This window comes from Numenius arquata, chromosome 11, assembly GCF_964106895.1.
Source record: "Numenius arquata chromosome 11, bNumArq3.hap1.1, whole genome shotgun sequence".
Classification (NCBI taxonomy): domain Eukaryota; kingdom Metazoa; phylum Chordata; class Aves; order Charadriiformes; family Scolopacidae; genus Numenius; species Numenius arquata.
This window is the reverse complement of record NC_133586.1, coordinates 4,679,469-4,698,601: the sequence shown is the minus strand read 5'-3', so window position 1 is coordinate 4,698,601 and position 19,133 is coordinate 4,679,469. Positions and strand designations below refer to the sequence as shown.

At 43.4% G+C, this 19,133-nt stretch overlaps 1 protein-coding gene across 3 annotated transcripts in view; it reads right to left on the bottom strand.

Moving 5' to 3' along the window:
- The window catches only part of IGF1R (insulin like growth factor 1 receptor), a 190,826-nt gene that overhangs the window by 34,623 nt on the left and 137,070 nt on the right, over positions 1 to 19,133 (bottom strand). For all 3 annotated transcript variants that reach the window (XM_074156420.1, XM_074156421.1, XM_074156422.1), the window contains exons 3-5: positions 8,493 to 8,805; positions 6,123 to 6,268; positions 4,133 to 4,277 (exon numbers count right to left, since the gene is read on the bottom strand). In XM_074156420.1, the coding sequence (XP_074012521.1) occupies positions 4,133 to 4,277; positions 6,123 to 6,268; positions 8,493 to 8,805 (604 nt within the window). The remainder of the gene's footprint in view (positions 1 to 4,132; positions 4,278 to 6,122; positions 6,269 to 8,492; positions 8,806 to 19,133) is intronic.

The window sequence follows — 19,133 nt, the reverse complement described above, 5'->3', positions numbered from 1 at the left end:
AAGTCGATATACCTGGTACCACTTCAGACGGATGTTGACAAGAATGTGCTTGTTTGATGAGGGAGAACATAGGTGTTTGTGCTTTAAATGCGTCTTGCCAGGACAGAACAAGGATGCTAAATTGCATGTGGGATTTGACAGACCACCAAAAATCTGTGTTTCTTTGAGACATCTATTACTCTGTTACAGATGACTAAAATCCCTGCAGCTCCCTGTGCACTGCTGAAAAGATGACACTTCACCATAATTAGCCACGTGATTAAGTGATGGCAACTAAGCTTTTCAGGAAAGAACCAAAAACCTGGACTCAGATTGAACACAATAAACAGAGGTGTGGCTCCACGACTACAGAAACCACGACTACAGAAATATTTAATAACAGCCTAGCCTGTCTCCTGCTCACAACTCTGGCAATTATGTTTTAGACACTAGAGATAATTCTTGCATGAAAGCAACGTGGCTGAGCTTTCAAGAGCGTGAATAAATGAGGCAAATCAAGCACACACTGGTGCTTTCCACAACTGCACAGCGCCTGGGCCAGAGCTGGGAGTTACCGTGACTCATATGTTAAAGCCACCTGCACAAGTCGGAGCAGCCATCTGAGACAAGGCAAACAGGTCCTAAGGGTTCCTATATACACTGAAAGCATAAATTAGTGGAAGTTATTCTAGCAACATTCAAAGCACCAGGGAAACCACGTTTGGAGGGCTATATACAGCCGCGGTCACAGGAGAGGTGCAGAGCTGCATGGCTTGAAAGGTGGCGCGAAGGGCAACTGGAGTGCAATAAGGCTTATGTTAAAAATAAAGTTGTAAAAGATTATATCAGACTTTGGCTCTAACAGCCATGGGAAAAAAAAATCAGGATGCCAAGGAAGACAGCACATAAAGAATAAAAGATTCACTGTAGGAAAACAAAGCACTGCCAATCAAACCTTCGACACAGTAACTGCAGGAACGACTGGAGATTATGGCCTGAAGGATGGGCTAAACCTCTGAACAGGAGTAGGGGGCACATCTGGTCCCAGGCTTGCCATAAAAAGCCTTAAGGGGACCTGCAGAACCCATGCACACCCACAGGACAGAATTCCCACAACGTGATGTGCATCCCCAACTGCAGAGCACCCACAGCCACTTAATTATTGACTGCATACATTAAAACTGTGCTTCACGCTGTTATCTGCACGCAATGCTACATCTGTGCTCATTCACCCTTCGTAAAGCCAAGAGGCAGAACACGAGATCCAAACCAAAAGGAGATGGGTGTGATGAAAACGTTTCAACAAGCTTTCAATCATCCTTTATTCCCCTCCATAGCATACAGGACCCAAAAACCTCCTGAAAGGGGTAATGACCAGATAAGTACACTGTTAGTAAGAGAGCAACGCGTGATGTCTGAAGGCAAGTGACTTGCACCAAAAAAGGAATGAGAACTGGCAGAGGACTGTGAATGAGAGCAGTGGATGAGCTGGCTACAGAAGACCACCAGCAGAGGTGTATGGCAGACTGACTACCGTGAGACAAGAGGAGCAACCCTGCAGGACATACAGAAGATGAGGGATGACAACAGTCTAACATATACAACCCAACACTATAACAGAGAACAAACCATAAGTCTTCAGTGAGGAGCCACACGACAGCCAGAGATCCCGTTCACACCTTCCAACAAGCCTGACAGCTACTGATGCCTCTGCTTCGAAATGATGGAGTAAACGGGGAGGTTGTTTTGCTTTTATAGAGACTGTCCCCAATTTGCCACGGAAGTTGACGCACAAGGTCAGCAGCTGGTCAGTGCCACAAGAGGAACTCCGCCTCAGCCACCGTCTCCTCACTTGGCTCCTGAAGGCCACAAACTGCTCATTTTCCAAGTCCCCAACCTGGAGACACTTTGAGAAGTGCTGCCCACACGCCATCCATCAAGACGGCAGCTGCAGTCGATGACAGCAAACACACAGCGCCCCGGCAGAGGACAGAGGGCGCTGGCAGAGCCAGTGCCAGACTAAGAATCAAAACCCTGCCACAGACACCGAGACCCCTGCAGCACATCCCCATTTCAGTATCCCTATTTGCAAAGAGAAAAATTTTTTTTCTTGCCATGGGAGCACATTCACTATGGACACGGTGTTCAAAAGGGACAATGAATACTCTGAAAACAACTAAATTCCCTCTAACTTTCTATTTTCTGTGATAAGCAAGGCAGGCACCAGCAACTGAATAAGGAAGAAATACTGAAGTACTGTTTTGTTAGTCCCGTTCAATAAAAAAAAAAAAAAAAAAAAAAAAGAGGGGATGGTGGTGGTGGGGCCAGTTGTGTAATGAACAACCATCCTAATGGATCTCAAGTTAACCTCCCTCTCACCTCCCGAGGCAACGCTGGCATAAACAGCTATTGTTCCAGCAGCTCGGTACTTCCCAGGTTAAGACCCCGCTCCCTGTTGTTCGTAACTGCCAAAGTTCAAGCTCAGTTCTTCCTTGCCAGGTGCCTACTTCCACCTTAGTATTTTTGGAAACATTATTTAATTCGGGCCTTGCCACAGTCTATGTTGGGCGTTTTCCAAGCAAAGAGATTGCCCCTGACCCAAGGTACTTTCCGTGCGGTAATTTCCTAGCACGGGTGAATTTTAGCACAAGTAGCTCTTTACTATCTATCTGTTTTACCTCCCTCACTCAGCCCCATTTTCCTCTTCAAAGCTGCACCATTTACTTCTCTATTTGGGAAATCGATTTAAAAACCTGCCATTGCCCTTCATATCAGCTCTTCTTGCCGACACACAAACATAGTTACCACTCGAAACACAAAGCTGAACTCAAATTTAAAGAGAGCGAGGGAGAGAAGGGGAGAGAAGAAAAGACAAATTGATAATTGGAGTATCTGTGAGAGCACGCCACATCCTAAGTGGGCTGAATGAGCCTTGTGCTCGGCAAAGCGACAAGCCTCTAGGATTTGCAATTAGAAACAAGCTTTTCCGTAGAGCCAATGTTCTTACTGAAAAAGACAGTGTGCTTTTCAAGTGCGGGATGAAGAGCTGCCCTTTAACTCGCTCTGTCAGATGGTGGAATTTTAAGAATTTAAGGCTGACCAAAGACTAGCCTAAGAGAAAGAGGGAGGTTGTGAAGAATCCCTCATGCTGTAACTTTATCCTGTCGGGGCAGATAAATCAGACACAAGCAACCTTTCCCATGACCCTCCCACCACCTTTTCTTATACGATTTCCCAAAATTCTTCATTTAATAGTTCTATCATTACCGAGGAAAACTTATTTCTCCCAGGGAACACTGGTTTAGAACGCTAGTTGGACTAGATGATCTCCAGAGTTCCTTTTCCAACCCCAGATCATTCTGTGACTCTGTTTAAGCTTGGGATGGCTATTTGATTGAGGAAGAGAAAGAGCAAGGCAGTTTGCTGAAGGACCATCACCAGACCTCAGCACTGCAAGTTCTGTGGAGATAAAAACTTTTCTCTCAGCTGTCTCTTACCATCACAGGAAAACAGGATTTAAATACAGCAAAAAGTATGACACATTGTGTAATTATATACATTACAGAAGCCATACAACCTACAGCAAACATTTCAGGGGATCAGCTTTACTTTTCCTGATCAGTGTTTTTTCTGCTCAATAGATAATTCATTTAATGCATTTCAAGGAGTCACAAACAATTGCAACTTGAAAACAATTTAATACTAGTTGGGTCACTTCCAGTTTCACTCCCTGGTTAGCAAAGGTACAAGGTTTCCTTTCAGCTGACGTTCTCCATAAAACTCTGCTAAAAACCAACAGTAAAGAATTGCAAGGAAATCCAATTGTTTCTCAAGATGCTCTTCTCTCAATAAAATAGACCAAAAAGGACAAAGACACTTTACCAAAGTAAAGAATGTCCCTAGAAAAACCTGAAGTGAAAAGCAACGGCAAAGCTACCACAAAAATACTTTTAATATACCCACTTTAATATGCTGATTTGGAGAGTAACCCAAATGAGCGATGACTGTGCAATAGCGTTCATTAGGAGAAAAACGCTGCATATTAGTGGAAGAGAGGATTCTTTAAGTGCTACATGAATGCTTATCAGGAGACTTAATTCTCTGCGGCTTTCTATTAAAGTGCAGTTGTATCGACAAATATCTGAACACTTACCCGTCCACCTGTTCCTCTCCCAGAATATACCGCAGGTTCTTCAAGAAAGACAGGGAGACTAATGCATGGGAATGGCGAATCTTCACATACCCTGTTACTGTCTCGATCAGACCCATAAAATTCTCCAGTTCCGAGGCGATATTATCTACAGTAAGAAAAATGTAATTTTGTTATTGAAGAATTCATAGTTTTAACTGCTATTCTGCTTAATGCAGCATTAGCTTGTTAAAAAAAAAACGTTTGTATTTGTTGCTTTTGAACATGAGAGACAACGGTATTCCTCCCCCAGTAACAGTTGCCTGTGCGGACAGATGGTTGAAGGGCAAAATAAAGCCACAGAGCAACAGTGGAAAACCAGTCTTGCTTTTCCAAACTGGTATAACCTGCTTTTTCCATGGACATTGCACTCTGAAGCCAGCACCAAATGTCGAGCCAGCATTCTGGCAGGGATGAAAAGACCCTTGTGTAAATGTACACATCCATGAGACTGGAATTGCTCTTTGGTTACAGAGCAAAGCTCAGGCAGAAAGCTCCATTGGAAAACAGAGAATGAGGTTGAAGATGCAGAGGCGGAGGTAGTGCGCCATTTGTCTTCTCTGGGGCATAAAGCATTGCTTTCAGTGACCTAAAAAGATTTGGCTAAAAAACTGAGAACTCTTGATGAAACAGCAAAGATAAAACCATGAGGTTTTATGCCTCATGCCACGGAGCATGTTCCATACAGCTCGCTAAAGGTGATTTCCTATAATAAATTATTAAAACAACTGCAGAGCCAGCTCTACTCTTCCGTACTGCTCCCTCCATAGGAACTGCACTGTCCCTGACTAGGTCTGCAATGCCCCATCAAAGGGTACCAGGCTCAAGCTTTGAAGTCCTGGCCTCCAGTGATCCCTGGCCCATGCCCACTGCCTGGTGTCACCATGCTGTGAAGTTACACTGTGGTTGTGAGGGATCATTTTTAAGCATTCACGATGGGAGAAGCTGCTACAGGGTGTGTTTGCTGCCATAAAAGAAACCCAACAAAGTCCTAATAGATGGTTGGGAAGCCCAATTACCAAACACCAATGGTTGGTTCCTGTAGTGAGTAAGCCGGGGGGAAGCCGATGCTCTTCAGCAGTCTAAGGTAACACTCAAAAAATAAAAAAACCCCACACTTGCCCCAGGTAACTGGAACACCTCCCCATAAGGGAAGACTGTACCTGTAGCAGTGGGACCACAGGTGAAATAATCCACATGCTGCTGTTTCTAAACCCCAAAGTCTTCATTCAGCAGGAGAGAGGGAATCAAATATATCTCAATCTTTCAACCTTATTCATGAAACCAAAAGGGACCTTCCATAGGGAGATACATTTCCAATGAAAACTAATAGTGATTTTTACTCTGCTTTTAAGAGCTCATCATCTGTCAACACTTCCCTGGCTGATGAATCGCCGCTCTGACAAATTTAATCCAGGGCTTGTTCAAGACGTGACAAAGGTGGCCAGCCCACTAATGACGACCATCCAGCGGCACAGCACTAGGCTTTATATGAGCTCTCAGCACGCTGGATTCCATGTTTTAGCAAGACAACACACCTTGCCTTAAAAAGCGGGGATATGCAGTCTTATAGCACCATGCCTTGCTTGCAGACAAGTTATTTACCTACTCAGATTCAAGGATTTTCAGCTTTTCCACCTTCTTGGGCCTTTGTTATTCCTTTGGGGCTACTGCTCATCTCCCTGCCTAATCCTGGTTCCCTGTTCTGCCAATAAAGCCAACAAAAATACCAGCTTTCACTGCCTTGTAACTTGGTAGCTGACTACCCCATTCCATCTGTGCGTTGGGAGACTGGTGCTACAGTGGGCCAAATCAAACAGGAGCACTGCTACGGGACTGGAAAATAAACCGTTTGCTGAGTTTTTAATGTTCTTATCATTACGCTGACGGACAAAAAGTAAAAATATTAAAAGCAGCCTTATCAGAGGTTCATAAAGAGAGGGCAATCACTTACTTCCACGACGGATGTTAATCAGCAGATTTCCCTTGAGAATTGTGCATCCCTGCAACATTTGTGCTGACGTGACAGAGTCAATGGTCTTCGTTTTCCCGTCTTCACAAATTTTGGGGCAAGGCCCTTCGCAAGGGCTGCAGAACATGCTGTAAGGAAACAAAGGGAAAGAAAGGACACTTCATGTGTGCACAAAAATGCCATAGAACCATAGAATTGTCCAGGTTGGAAGGGACCTGTGATCACTCCTCCTGGTAAATAAGGCCTTCTCCATATCCTGGGTAACCAGGTCTCCCGTTTCCATCCAGAGAGGGCCCACATTTTCCCTACTCTTCCTTTTATCACTGACATACCTGTAGAAGCTTTTCTTGTTGCCCTTGACATTGCTGGGCAGATTCAACTCTGTCAGGGCTCTAGCTTTCCTAACCTGGTCCCTGGCTGCTCTGCCAATTTCTCTGTATTCCTCCCAGGCTACCTGTCCTTGCTTCCACCCTCTGTAGGCTTCCTTTTAGTGTTTGAGTTTGTCCAAGAGCTCCTTCTTCATGCGTGTAAGCCTCTAGAGTTTCTGCCTGACTTTGTTGGGATGCATCGCTCCTGAGCTTGGATGAGGTGATCCTTGAATATTAACCAGCTTTCCTGGGGCCCTTGTCCCTCCAGGGCTTTATCCATGGTACTCTACCAAGCAGATCCCTCAAGAGGTCAAAGTCTGCTCTCCTGAAGTCCATTGTAGTGAGCTTGCTGTGCGCCCTCCTCGTTGCCCTAAGGATCTTGAACTCCACCATTTCATGGTCACTGCAGCCAAGTCTGCCCTTGAGCTTCACATTCCCCATCAGCCCCTCCTCGTTGGTGAGAAAAAGATCCAGCATGGCACCTCTCCTCTATCACTTGGAGAAGGAAGTTATCATCAAGGCGTTCCAGGAACATCCTGGATTGCTTATGCCCTGCCGCATTGTCCCTGCAACAGATATCAGGGTGGCTGAAGTTCCCCATGAAGATGACCAGGTGAATGTGAGGCTGTTCCACTCTGTCTATAGAGGGCCTCATCCGCTCAGTCTTCCTGGTTGGGTGGCCTGTATCAGACCTCCACTATAATGTCACCTGTCCCTGCCCTCACTTTAACAATAAAAGAAAGAAGCTTCCTTTTTTTAGTAGGTAAGCTCTGATTTCAAAATCCTGCACTGTAACATGCCACAAACCACTAAAAGCTGCAGACACAAGCAAGAGACATTCAACTAAATGTACAAAGAATGCTGGAAATGCTTTCCATTTGCAACTATTTGTTAACACCACCTCTGGGGAACAAAACATTCGCTGGCCTTGAGTTACAGCTCCTTTCAATCTCCGCAGCAGAGCACAACAGCGAGATAAGATAGGATGGCCACACACTTCAGAGTAAGCAGTTCAAACAGCTGGTACTACAAGCTCAAGTAGGTAACAAAAGAAACATTTCTCAGGTGAATATCTGGATCCCAGCAAAGGCAGCGTTAAGTTGCTTACGTCCAAATGTCAACCAGAGACCACCTTACTATTTGATCAAACAGATGGATGACACACATGCACAGACACACAACTGGTGCAGGTATCACCACAACCACCTTTCCAAAAAACCCAGCATCTTTAACAGCCTACAAAAGCATCTTTTTAGCATAGTACTGAAGCACTGTGAATTTTAGCACACTGACTATCCTTTACTCAAAGTCTACAACTTCCAAGGGTCTGCAGGCAAGTAAGGCTGCTTGCTTAAACCACTGGCAAAACAAGAAAATCATAAGCATGCATCACTCCAACCGTTAGAATTAAATAAGAGCAAGTGAGTGACATTCTCGCAAGAAATTATTCTGTATAATATTGTCAGCTGCTGCATTATTTTTGTCACCATCTACATGATTGCTCTCTTCTGAAACACCACTGTTATCTTCTGGAAACAGCGAAAAAAGGGAAATAAAACTAAATACACCAAAGAACACATATGTCTAAAATGCAAGCACACATAAAGCAAATAATACGTGAAGCAAGATAATGCCTATGGTTTGTTTTGCGTGATAATGGTCATCAGCCAACCTCCAACGCTGTGTTCCTGGGCTTTCACTTTCATCTTGTTACTGTCCACCTGAAGACCTGCTTCTGCCTTGTACTGACCTCCTCAAGTCCTTCAGAAGAATCTGTGACACCTGACAATGCACAGGACCACACACAATCAGACAAACACAACAGTGAACTCACCGAAGCAAGCCTTTACCAGGAAGTCACGCAATTCCCCATCGTATGTTCTCATTTCTACCTATTGTAATTTGCATCACAAGCTGCCACAGAATACGGGGTGGAAAAAGACAAACATGACAACTCCAATGGACTTCCCAAAAGCTGCATTACCTTTGGCTCCCGTTGCGTATGAATCCGGAGGGGCATTCTGCCATGCACTCATCGTTGTGAATCACAAACCTCTCGTATTCACTCGTCTCGGTGGCAGGGACTTTGGAGCAAAACTCTTTCGTCACGCAGCGCCAGCCCTCGAACTTGTAGGTGTTGGGAGGGCAGGTGGGCATGCAGACCCCTTCGTAGTAGTAATTGCGACAGGCCACGCAGGCGGTGTTGTTGTCGGGTGCCGTGCAGCTCCCCAGGCACTCGGGATGGCAACACTCATTTTGGTCTGTACAGGCTCGCTTGCCACATGAGCTGGGGCACACTGCAAGACAGGAAGGAAGGCAGCGTGAACAAGAGCTATTAAACAAAGTGAATGGCATTAAAGGAAAAACCTGATCCATGCAACTCTATACTTTCATTCCCTGGGCTCTAGAGTATCTCTGCAGAAGAATCAGCTCCTGTAAAACTGAGAAATTAAATTCTGTTTTTCTCAGATTTTGTTGCTTGAAAATATCTTTTCCCTCAGATCAAATTTATAACATGAACCAATTAAATAATAAGGAAAACTGCTGAAAGCAAGATCAACATAAGGATAATGGAAACAGCCAAGAACTGGAACCTAGTCCACAGCCCTAGTATTATGGTTAATTTTTTTTGAGTGCTGACTTACTGTCTTTCTAAGCATTTCTTGTCGTTCCTATTTGTACTTCAAATTGGTCTTTAACTGGCAAGAAAACAAGCTTCCTTTAAACAACTTAATTACACTTGTACAATAAAGCAGTGCTATACTGCAGCACACATGGTTAGGTTGACCCCAATGTAGCATCCCAATGTTGCTTATGTATGCAAAACGAGGTTTAATAAAGTACAGATGGTACACATCAAACGCGGTGGATTCATGGAGCTACTATTTTCCCCTGAAGAGCATAACAGAATTCTGCCTTATCCCCAAATTCTGAGTTCAGAGAACAAAATATGAAAGGAAGGAAAAATAAAAACGGGGTGCAAATTTATGGAGACAATTCGTTTTACATGAAAGCATCTCAGCTTGGAAGACAGGAACAAAGAGCAGAATCGTCAGCAGACAAGCTCACCACTGCTACATCAAAAGAAGTGGCAGCATTATATTTATGTAACAACAACATTTTGATTACAGCCTTGTATGGCCTTTTAGCCATGTGAGCTGTGTGCCAGAGGCTCTGTAAACAAACACAGATAGGAACTCTGGTTTGCATTAAGTAACTGCCTTCCACTCTCTAACTTAGCAAAAACACAGGACCAATAATAACGGCATAAAACAAAATTTCAGTAGTACAACTACGGCAAGATCCAAGCAAAGCACCACAAGACATTCAAACTGAACAATTTGAGCAAAAAGCATAGAACCAGCAAAGAAGTCAATATCCCAAAATGAACACGGAAGCAGCAGAGCCCAGTCTGTAGAGAAAGACAACGTTTTAAGAAACCGTAACAATTCCACAGAAGTTCTGCATTGCAATTTCTCTTCCAGTTTGCAACTACAATGTTGTTTTAGTGCAGGACCAAACACTTTACACTTGTCCCCTACCTCTTCCCATGAGATCTAGGCTTTCCAGTGCATTTTTCCAATGCTATTGAGCAGAGCACCACAACCATGACACAGGACCAGAAGCATGACAGTGCTATTAAACAGAAATTAAAAACAAAACAAAACAAAAAAAACCCCCCAAAACCAAACAACGAAAAAAATCCCTGTTCATAGCTCTGCATCAGGACCTAGACATCTTATGTCAAGTCTTGATTTTAAGAAGCCTTTTTCTGCCAGCTTTAAGGTAGTGTCCACCTTGGTAAAGGCTTGTAAAACTGCTATCAGAGAATTCTGTATTTATTGTCAAAATGGTTCTGTAGTGATCTTGCTTAATTTTATGCACTTTTTCTTTAAGCCTTAACTGCCAACTTTGAAAGTTTAAGCATCTGGGTAAAAAGCTGGGTTCTCCTTATACAATCCAGGCTAAGAAAGATTTTGTGGAGGAAATTCAACCTGCAGGTACTCCTCAAGTACCCTGACAGCCTTAACAGTATCTCCTCTATATTAGCATGTAGCTATGAAGCATCACCAGCAGATCTGCCTACGGTATCTGACAGTGCTATTACTTGTACCACTGACACAACAAACTAGCATTGAAGATAGTCTGGATACACTGAACTGAACACAGCAGGTACTACTGAAGTTGCCCAAGAGTTCATCTGTCTTTTCCAATTACAGAAGAAACATTATTTAACCCCACAACCCTTTCCTTAGGCACCAACTGCTATTATAACCCAACAGCACTGCTCCATACCTGTATACCCATTTTTTCAGAGTGAAACCAGGCAGAAAAGTAGAAGACTATGAGAACTATGTGGAAGAGGGAGGTGGGAGCATGGGGATGGCCGATACCTGCCCAGGTAGCAAAAATACCACATGCAGGCCAAATTAAGAAAATTTTTACAGAGCCAGTTACTTGTAAGACTCCTGAGAGCAGGAATGCAGAGGAAATCACTGCTAAATAATGCATTGAGTAAAGATGCTGGATATTTTTTTTCTTGAAAAGGAAAAAAACCCTACACACCAAACCCTTACACAAAAATAAATAAGCACGCAGCTATATATTCTTTTTTTGACCGTAACCTGCACCAGTGTGAAAGGAATAAAGTCTGCCCAGATGCCACCTTAGTAAGGCATCACAAATTGCCTCTCACCTTAAGGTATACAGTACTGCTTGCATCTGCGACTACTAAGGGATTAAAAAAAATAAAATAAAAAAAAAAAAATCAGTGTGTCTTGCTAGCAGATGGACTGCTGTTCTGAGCGGGTGCCAGAACTCACATTTTGTGTGGTAGCTACATTTCCAGTTCAAAGCCCTGCTAAGAAAAAAACCCATGCACTCCCTGTGCCTCCATGAAGTTCATTACTAGATGTATTGATTAACTACATGATTTTTTTGTTTTCATCTAGACAATTTGGTAAAAACCAAACACTGCTACATTACGTATTCAGTTAAATATAGTAGAAAAAGATTGAGAGTATTTCATTCCCGGGAAAGACTTTTGTATTCCCTTAATGCCTCTGCCATTCATGAGCACTCTGCTATATAAATAGGATTCCCCACATCTCCTGGTAAATCTGCTGACTCTCGTCTACAGAAATATAAATTGAAGCACGGAAGGATACACAAGTTCACACGCAAAAGGCAATCAGTGAAAACAGGTTTTCAAAACTACAGTAATAATTTAATCACAACCATTTTAACAAGAACTCTTGAAAATTTTTTAAAGATAGTTTCTTAAAAGCTCAGCAACCCGGCTTTTCTCTCAGTCCTGTTTCTTTTCTTGTTCTTGCTAACGTTGGCATAGTTTTCAGCCTAGAGACAACGTGGGTATCCTGTTTCTTTGAAGAGACAGAACAAGAACTTTTGTGTGTATGTGTAGGATATATTATCAACAACAGTCCTATCTGCCTTACGTGACAGTTCCCTCAGATATCTCCCTCATAAAAATCTTACTGAACAACACTGGCTGGCCTTACAATCCAGCCCCATCTATCCTCCTAAACTGTGCTACCCGGGCTGCTAGATTTGTACCAAAACATTTAAAAAGCAGGTTCCAAAATACTTTTGCCAAAAAAAACCCTGAAATACACTCGATAACTTGTTGACTTTAGTCCACAAGAACATTAGAGAGACAAATAGAAGCAAATAGCGGGCTGATGTTTGGGGACAGATTTTATCAGCCAGGTACAACAGTGTCTTGGATCATGAAGGCTGATGACTGTATTAAAAAAAAAAACAACCTACCCCCCCACCCTCACCCTGAACAAATCCTTGCTGACAAGCAAAAGGGAAAAAAAAAAAAAAGCTTAATTGTCATCATGTGGAGCTACCAAGATAATGGAAAATTACAGAGACCTTGGAGGGCAGCCATGGAAGAAGGAGGTCAAAGCAAGACCTGGAAAAGGGCAGACCCTTAAGCAGCTTCATGACTTTTAATAAAGAGATGATGGAGGCTTGACTAGACCTGAGTGTCTATTTACATCTAGGAAGTGAAAGTACTGAATAATCAGCAGATCTTCAGAGAAGGACATCAGAAGAGTAACAGTAGCCACAAATCAAATTTACTGGAGCAAACCCAACAGCAGTAGTTTCTTTGACCATCCATGCTTCACCTTCCCTCCGATTTCTTCAAATGAGAAGTTCTCCTTGTCAACAAATCAGGAGATTTTCCAAATACTATTAAGATATGATAATCACTCGCAAAAAAAGGGCAAAATACTTCATTTCAAGATGCCCGCTTACTAAGCAAATCAGACTCAGACCTAACAAACAGAAAGGAGATCAAAACTAAATGCAAAGATCTTACAAACAAGAGGAGCTCCAAGAGAATCTGATTCAGAGACTCATTATTCTCAATTAAAATCCCCAAGATGCTAAACCAAAATTGCAAACACAAAGCAAGGCTGGGAAATCCTCAAACACAACTCTCCAAAAAAAAAAAAAAAAAAAAAAGGGCAAGAAACAAATCACCTCTCTGTATTTACGGCAGTTCCCTTTTCGACAGCCTCACGCTAAGGAGGTGGTAGTAAGTCTGTCTGTCCGACATCTCCTACCTCCTGCTATTTGAAGCACACGCAAAGCTAAAGCTCGCGGCAAACCCTGCGCCTTGACATCCCGGCTATCGGTACAGTTTGGACAGACAAAGCGTTCTTATCTCCAAGACGCCATGACTTCAGCATCGCTGAAACAGAAAAAAATCAGGTGAATAAACAATCAGTCACAGGGAAGCGAAAAACGCGGCCAGAAGAGGAAGGCTCCTGGCAAGCCGAGGCACCGGCCTCTGCCAAGGCTGGCACCCTGCCAGTCACATGCGGGCGAGCAAAAGGTTGCCAAGTGCGGGATAAATATTTTTTTAAAGATTCTTTCTCTCCTTATAAAATGATATTCGATCCTTCCTTTTTTTTTTTTTTTTTTTTTTTTTTTTTTACATACTGTTTCTGCTTTTTTAGAGCATCCTTCGCATAAAATAATGTTTCAGAAAGAAAAAGGGAAAAAAAAAAAAAAGCACCTAGTTTTGAAGAGAAAGCAGAGGAGGAAGGGAGCCTTTTCTCCCAGCCAACTACTGAAAAAATTAACTGTCTAAATTTATCCACAAAGACAGAAAAAAAGGGTCATTTTTGGAATGTTAATCCCTCTACATGACAAAATTTTTAAAATACTGCATTTTGATGGTCTAAACTTTGGTACGGTCTTTCAAACAGCTGACTTCAAATGCTCAAGCAGCCTATACAAGACCTGATTTCTTTTGCCCAGTATACTGTGAGAATAGAGAGACTGGAGAGACATTACTCAGAAAATCCTGTTCCAGTGATTCATAGCCAGAGCTGGAATCAAGGAACTACAGAATAAAGGCTGCAATAAGGAAATACACATATTAAATACATGCAGTAACGTGTTCCAATCACAGAAATATGGGTGCAAGTCATCTCCAAAGAACTGAAGAGGCCACTTAGAACATCTGTATAAAATCTTCATAGGGGTACAAACCCAGGTATTAGCAACGTATTAGCAATGGCGTATTTTTTGTCTTTTCAGTCTTTCCCCTGCACTCAGAAACCTGGTATTGGATGCTCAGTGAAAGTCTGGAAGGGAAAAACCGCTACCACGTCGAACAGCTTGCTTTCTAGTAGTTAAGGCATAAAGTCTGGCAAATTTTGAAATAAACAGCCAGATCTCATTTCAGAGTTCAGTTCAACCCAGCCCTGATGCTAGGACTTGAAAGTGATCATCTCCTTCCTCTTTAAGCCTCTAGCATGTATACAATCGTGCCCATCAGTAAAATATTTGGATAGGCCTACACAAATTTTAACCAAGAAGCAGGCATTAAGTCCGCGGCCTGCAAGCTACGTCTGACTCGAGATCATTTCACCAGTCATGTTTACATCCTAGTCATTACCAGCCCATTTCTATCTGGCAGACCTTTCCCTTAAGGATCTTGAAATTATTCGGAAGTTGTTCTGTGAATTATTTTCTTCCCACTACTCAAATCCCGCTGAAGTTCAACTACATCTGGTCGGCTTCCACACAAAGCTTTTCGGTCTCTTGTTCCCTGCTATTTCAGTTTCACTGAATTTCACCGAATTTTTTTTTTAGAGTTGGAAGGGACCATATAGATCATCTAGTTCAACTCCCCTGCTGAAGCAGGATTGCTTAGAGAATGCTACTCAGGACTGCATCCAGGCGGGTCTTGAAAATCTCCAAAGAAGGGGACTCCACAACCTCCCTGGGCAGCCTGTTCCAGGGCTCTGGCACCCTCACCGTGAAGAAATTCTTTCTCATATTCGAGTGGAACCTCCTATGTTCCAACTTGTGCCCGTTGCCCCTCGTCCTGTCACTGGGAACCACTGAAAAGAGTCTGGCTCCCTCCTCCTTCAACCCACCCTTCAGATACTTATAGGCATTAATAAGGTCTCCCCTCACCCTTCTCTTCTCCAGACTAAAGAATCCCAGCTCTCTTAGCCTTTCTTCATAAGGGAGATGCTCCAATCCCTTAATCATCTTTGTTGCCCTTCGCTGGACTCTTTCCAGTAGTTCCCTATCCCCCTTGAATTGGGGAGCCCAGAACTGGATGCAGTATTCCAGTTGTGGCCTCACCAGTGCAGAGTAGAGGGGGAGAATGACTTCCCTCGACCTACTAGCCACACTCTTCCCTATGCAGCCCAGGATTCCGTTGGCCTTCCTGGCCACAAGAGCACACTGCTTGCTCATTGTCATTTTGCTGTCTACCAGGACTCCCAGATCTTTCTCTTCGGAGCTTGGCTCCAGCAGGTCCACACCTAACCTGTATTGGTGCCTGGTTTGTCACAGATGTTGTATGCCATATCCCCTAAGTGAAGGAGTAGGTGTGACGAAGCATCCAGAACCTCAAAATGACCTCAAAGGATTTGCCCAACCTGACACCAGCCCACTAACTGCTCAGCCTTTAACCATATGAAAGATCGATCAAGAAATCTACTCTTGCATCCCCTTCCTTGGGATTTTATGGTTGAAAAACAATCCCATGCCAAACGTGTCTATAGCCAGTTGTTCAGCAGCTGGATCCAACTGCTCAGCTGGAAGCACCTGTAGATGATTCTAGAGCAAAGGAAGGGGAAGAAAGGAGCAGAGAAAGGTTAGGAGAAGAAAGCCCAGCATCACTCAGCACCTGGAGACTCCCAGACACCACCAGATGCAATAAGGGTCTGTCTATGAGACAGAGGAAACATTCATCATTCAGTAAATCGAACACTTTGCTGGAACATATTGTTGTGGGGAGGTACTCCATGCCTTCTAGTTTGACAATTTTTTTTTTTCTTCAACGTTAGTACTTCCCCTCCCCCTCAGAACGTTTTCAGTACCTGGAGTGTTTCAGAGGAGCACCCATACCAGCACGGCTCCAAGGAGCCCCAGGCCCATGGCGTGGTTTGTAGTCCCTCAAACAACACAAATGCCTCAGCGCAATGTACCTGTAGCTCTCCTTCCCAGCCAAAAAAAAAAACCCAAACCAACACAACAACAAAAAACCAGAGCAGCCTATTAAAAATGATGATGAAAACAACCCAAAGCATATTTCAGTTGGATACACTGGAGTTCAATGACCCCACCACCTCTTTTGGCCATCCATCACTCATTTTTTCCCTTATAAGTTATCTCAAAAAATGCTTCCAGGCCTCCCAGCTGTGATACATAACACCACATGTGCTAAACCCATTTTATTTAGAGCGACTAGAGGACTCGGGGACACTACTTGGCACTGTAAAAACCTCCCATCCCTTCAGGTTTTCTGCAAGCGAAGCAATCAACCCCGCTAAAAGCTCCAGCAGCGTTACAGCTACTCACACCGCACCAAAATTGGAGCAAATGGAAACCCGAGTGAAGAAAACAACTACCTTAAACCACAGTCAACAGGAACCGAGAGAGAGCACAGTTACTCCATTTGCTGCTAAGTGCGTAACACTAACGACCAGGAAGGCGCAAATAAACACGACTTATTGACAAACCCCGGCAGCAGCACGAATCGCCGCATTCTCTTTCAAAACAGTTTATGTTGCCCAGCACAACTCAGGCTGGCATCATTGCAGCTGGCACTGGAGAGGAGGAGGAGGAAAAAAAAAACAAGTCCATTTTGTCCCTTCCACGCCAGTATGAATTCAGTACATAAACAAACCCCACTGAGGCACATACACAAGCATCTATGAGGCGTTCAGGCCAGTTTTGCTCTACCTATCTCCAACACCGGGTAAACAAATCGGTTGGGAACGTTTCGCCATCAGTGCCGCACTGTTCTAGAAACATTTCCTCTACGAACAGGGAAATTTCCCACTGGAAGATGCAAATCAGGAGAGTGACCCGACGCCAGTGGGGCTGAAAGCAGGAAAGTCAGGGGTCACCTCATGAAATGCTCCCTGGGGGGGAACTTGACTAATTGGAATATGAAAGCCACTCTTCTAGAAGTTAGGATACCCACCTCCACCTGAAGACCCCCACCCACTGAGCCAGCACAGGACAATTAAGAGACACTGCCCCTTTAATTGAAGACGACCACATTTGACAACAACCAGCTTCAAGATCAGGAATCGTGAGCACCAGTAAAAAGTTGACAAACAAGGAATATGTTAAGTATGGTAACTTACAATGTACAACTGAATGATTGTGTCAGACTCTATCTATCTCCAACACCGGGTAAACAAATCGGTTGGGAACGTTTCGCCGTCAGTGCCGTGCTGTTCTAGAAACATTTCCTCTACCAACAGGGAAATTTCCCACTGGAAGATGCGAATCAGGAGAGTGACCCGGCGCCAGTGGGGCTGAAAGCAGGAAAGTCAGGGTCACCTCGCAGCGGTGAGAGCTGCTCCCCGGCCGCTCCAGTCACCCACCACTCACCCACACTGATTTGTTCACATTTCTAAAAGGGGCAACTGAGGTTCCCGAACTCTTCAGCAACACCTAAGGAAAGAAAAGGGCTGCTGCAGAACAGCTCTGAAGCAAATTATTTTTTTCTTTTCACTCCAGATTACGAGCGATATACCGGGGGGTTTTGGTTCTTGTTGCTTCAAGCAAGATTTAATCTGCCCGTCTTCCAAATGCTGCAAGCGTTAAGGCAATAAGCTTTACAGGATTTAATTAATATACTGCAAGCAACGAGTGCTGGTCAGTCATCTCCTGGCAAAACCCCAGCTGGAGGAAGAACACTATTCACATTCCAGATCTATTCTAAAGGAGGAAGACAGTTTGATAACATTATATCACACCAGCCTAAATTACGTAGTTCTCTTAATGCTGAAGGATAATGGCAGTTTAATCTTGGGGAAAACCAAAAAAGTCACTGGTTTGGAGGGATTCAACTTTTGCTCTGTTTCACGAATGCCGTTCTCATTTCTGCATTAAGCCCATCAACAGGTTTAACCATTCTGGCATAAGCAATGAAACATAATGCTCATCTTAGAGGCAGACATCAACCCTGCTCCACTCGAAGGATGAAAAGCCTAAAAATGAAAAGAAAAGGAAAAAAAAAAATCTTCAGTAAAACTAATGTTTACAGCACACACAGTAGGGCAAGCTTAGGAAGTTTTTGTTCATCTCCAACCAGGATACCTGCATTAACAACAGATAACAAAGTCTCTTGAGTTTTAATCATCAAAAAGATTAAAACTCAATGAAATAGCCAGAAAGAGCAAGAACATTCAAACTGCTTTACCACAGAGCAACTTTTTTCAAGCTGTTCATCTGCTAGTGAGATAGGCCACTGAAAACAGGACTAAGATCTAGTTATTTAGGAACCCGAGAGAAGAATTCCAATGGAAAGGCGAAACAAGATGCAAGAATACGGATGGATTGGAAAGTTATCAGAGACACTTGGGTGCATTTGTTTTAAATTACGGACTAGTAAGTCTGGGAGTACGTCATCATTTACGATATTTGCACATTGCAAGTGAAGGCATCCTGTTAAGATCAACATCACTTCAAACAATATTAAAGGCAATTATGTTCAAAACGATTAAACAAAGTATTTCCTTCACGACTTCCAGAAATACAAGTGAGTGTAAGCAAATCCAACAGTAACAGAAGGTTGTGCTCTTGAGATCCACAGCAAACAACAGGTGAGCTCTTTCCTTGGTTTTAATAATCATGGAATAATTTCTTCATTTTAAATCTTTTCTCTATTATAACACAGAGGGAATACAGAAGGTGCCAGGGTTTTTAGGACCCCAAAACAGACCGGAAGGTCACACATTAATCCATCTCTTAATGCATTTTAACAAATTCAGAGGCAGTGTGGACAGCAGACTTGAAATATGCACTGATATTAATTTCTTCTCATACACCACAACTGGGGATGGAAGTGCGTCAGAAGGAAAAAGGAAAATATTGAGTATCTTTTCAGACTTGATGTAAATTGCCTTCGTAGTCTGTAAATCATCCTAAACCGTCTGGACATGAACTTTTAACTCCATCCTACATGGTTTGATCCCCAAAGAAGAGAAGTGCTGCAACAGTTGCCTGTTTGGTTGCAGGCTACTGAACAGCTCTGTCTGTGGCTAGGAACGGCTGAGCCAGGTTGCAGAGCCTGCTTGGAGAAGCTCAGGGATGCTCCTGATCC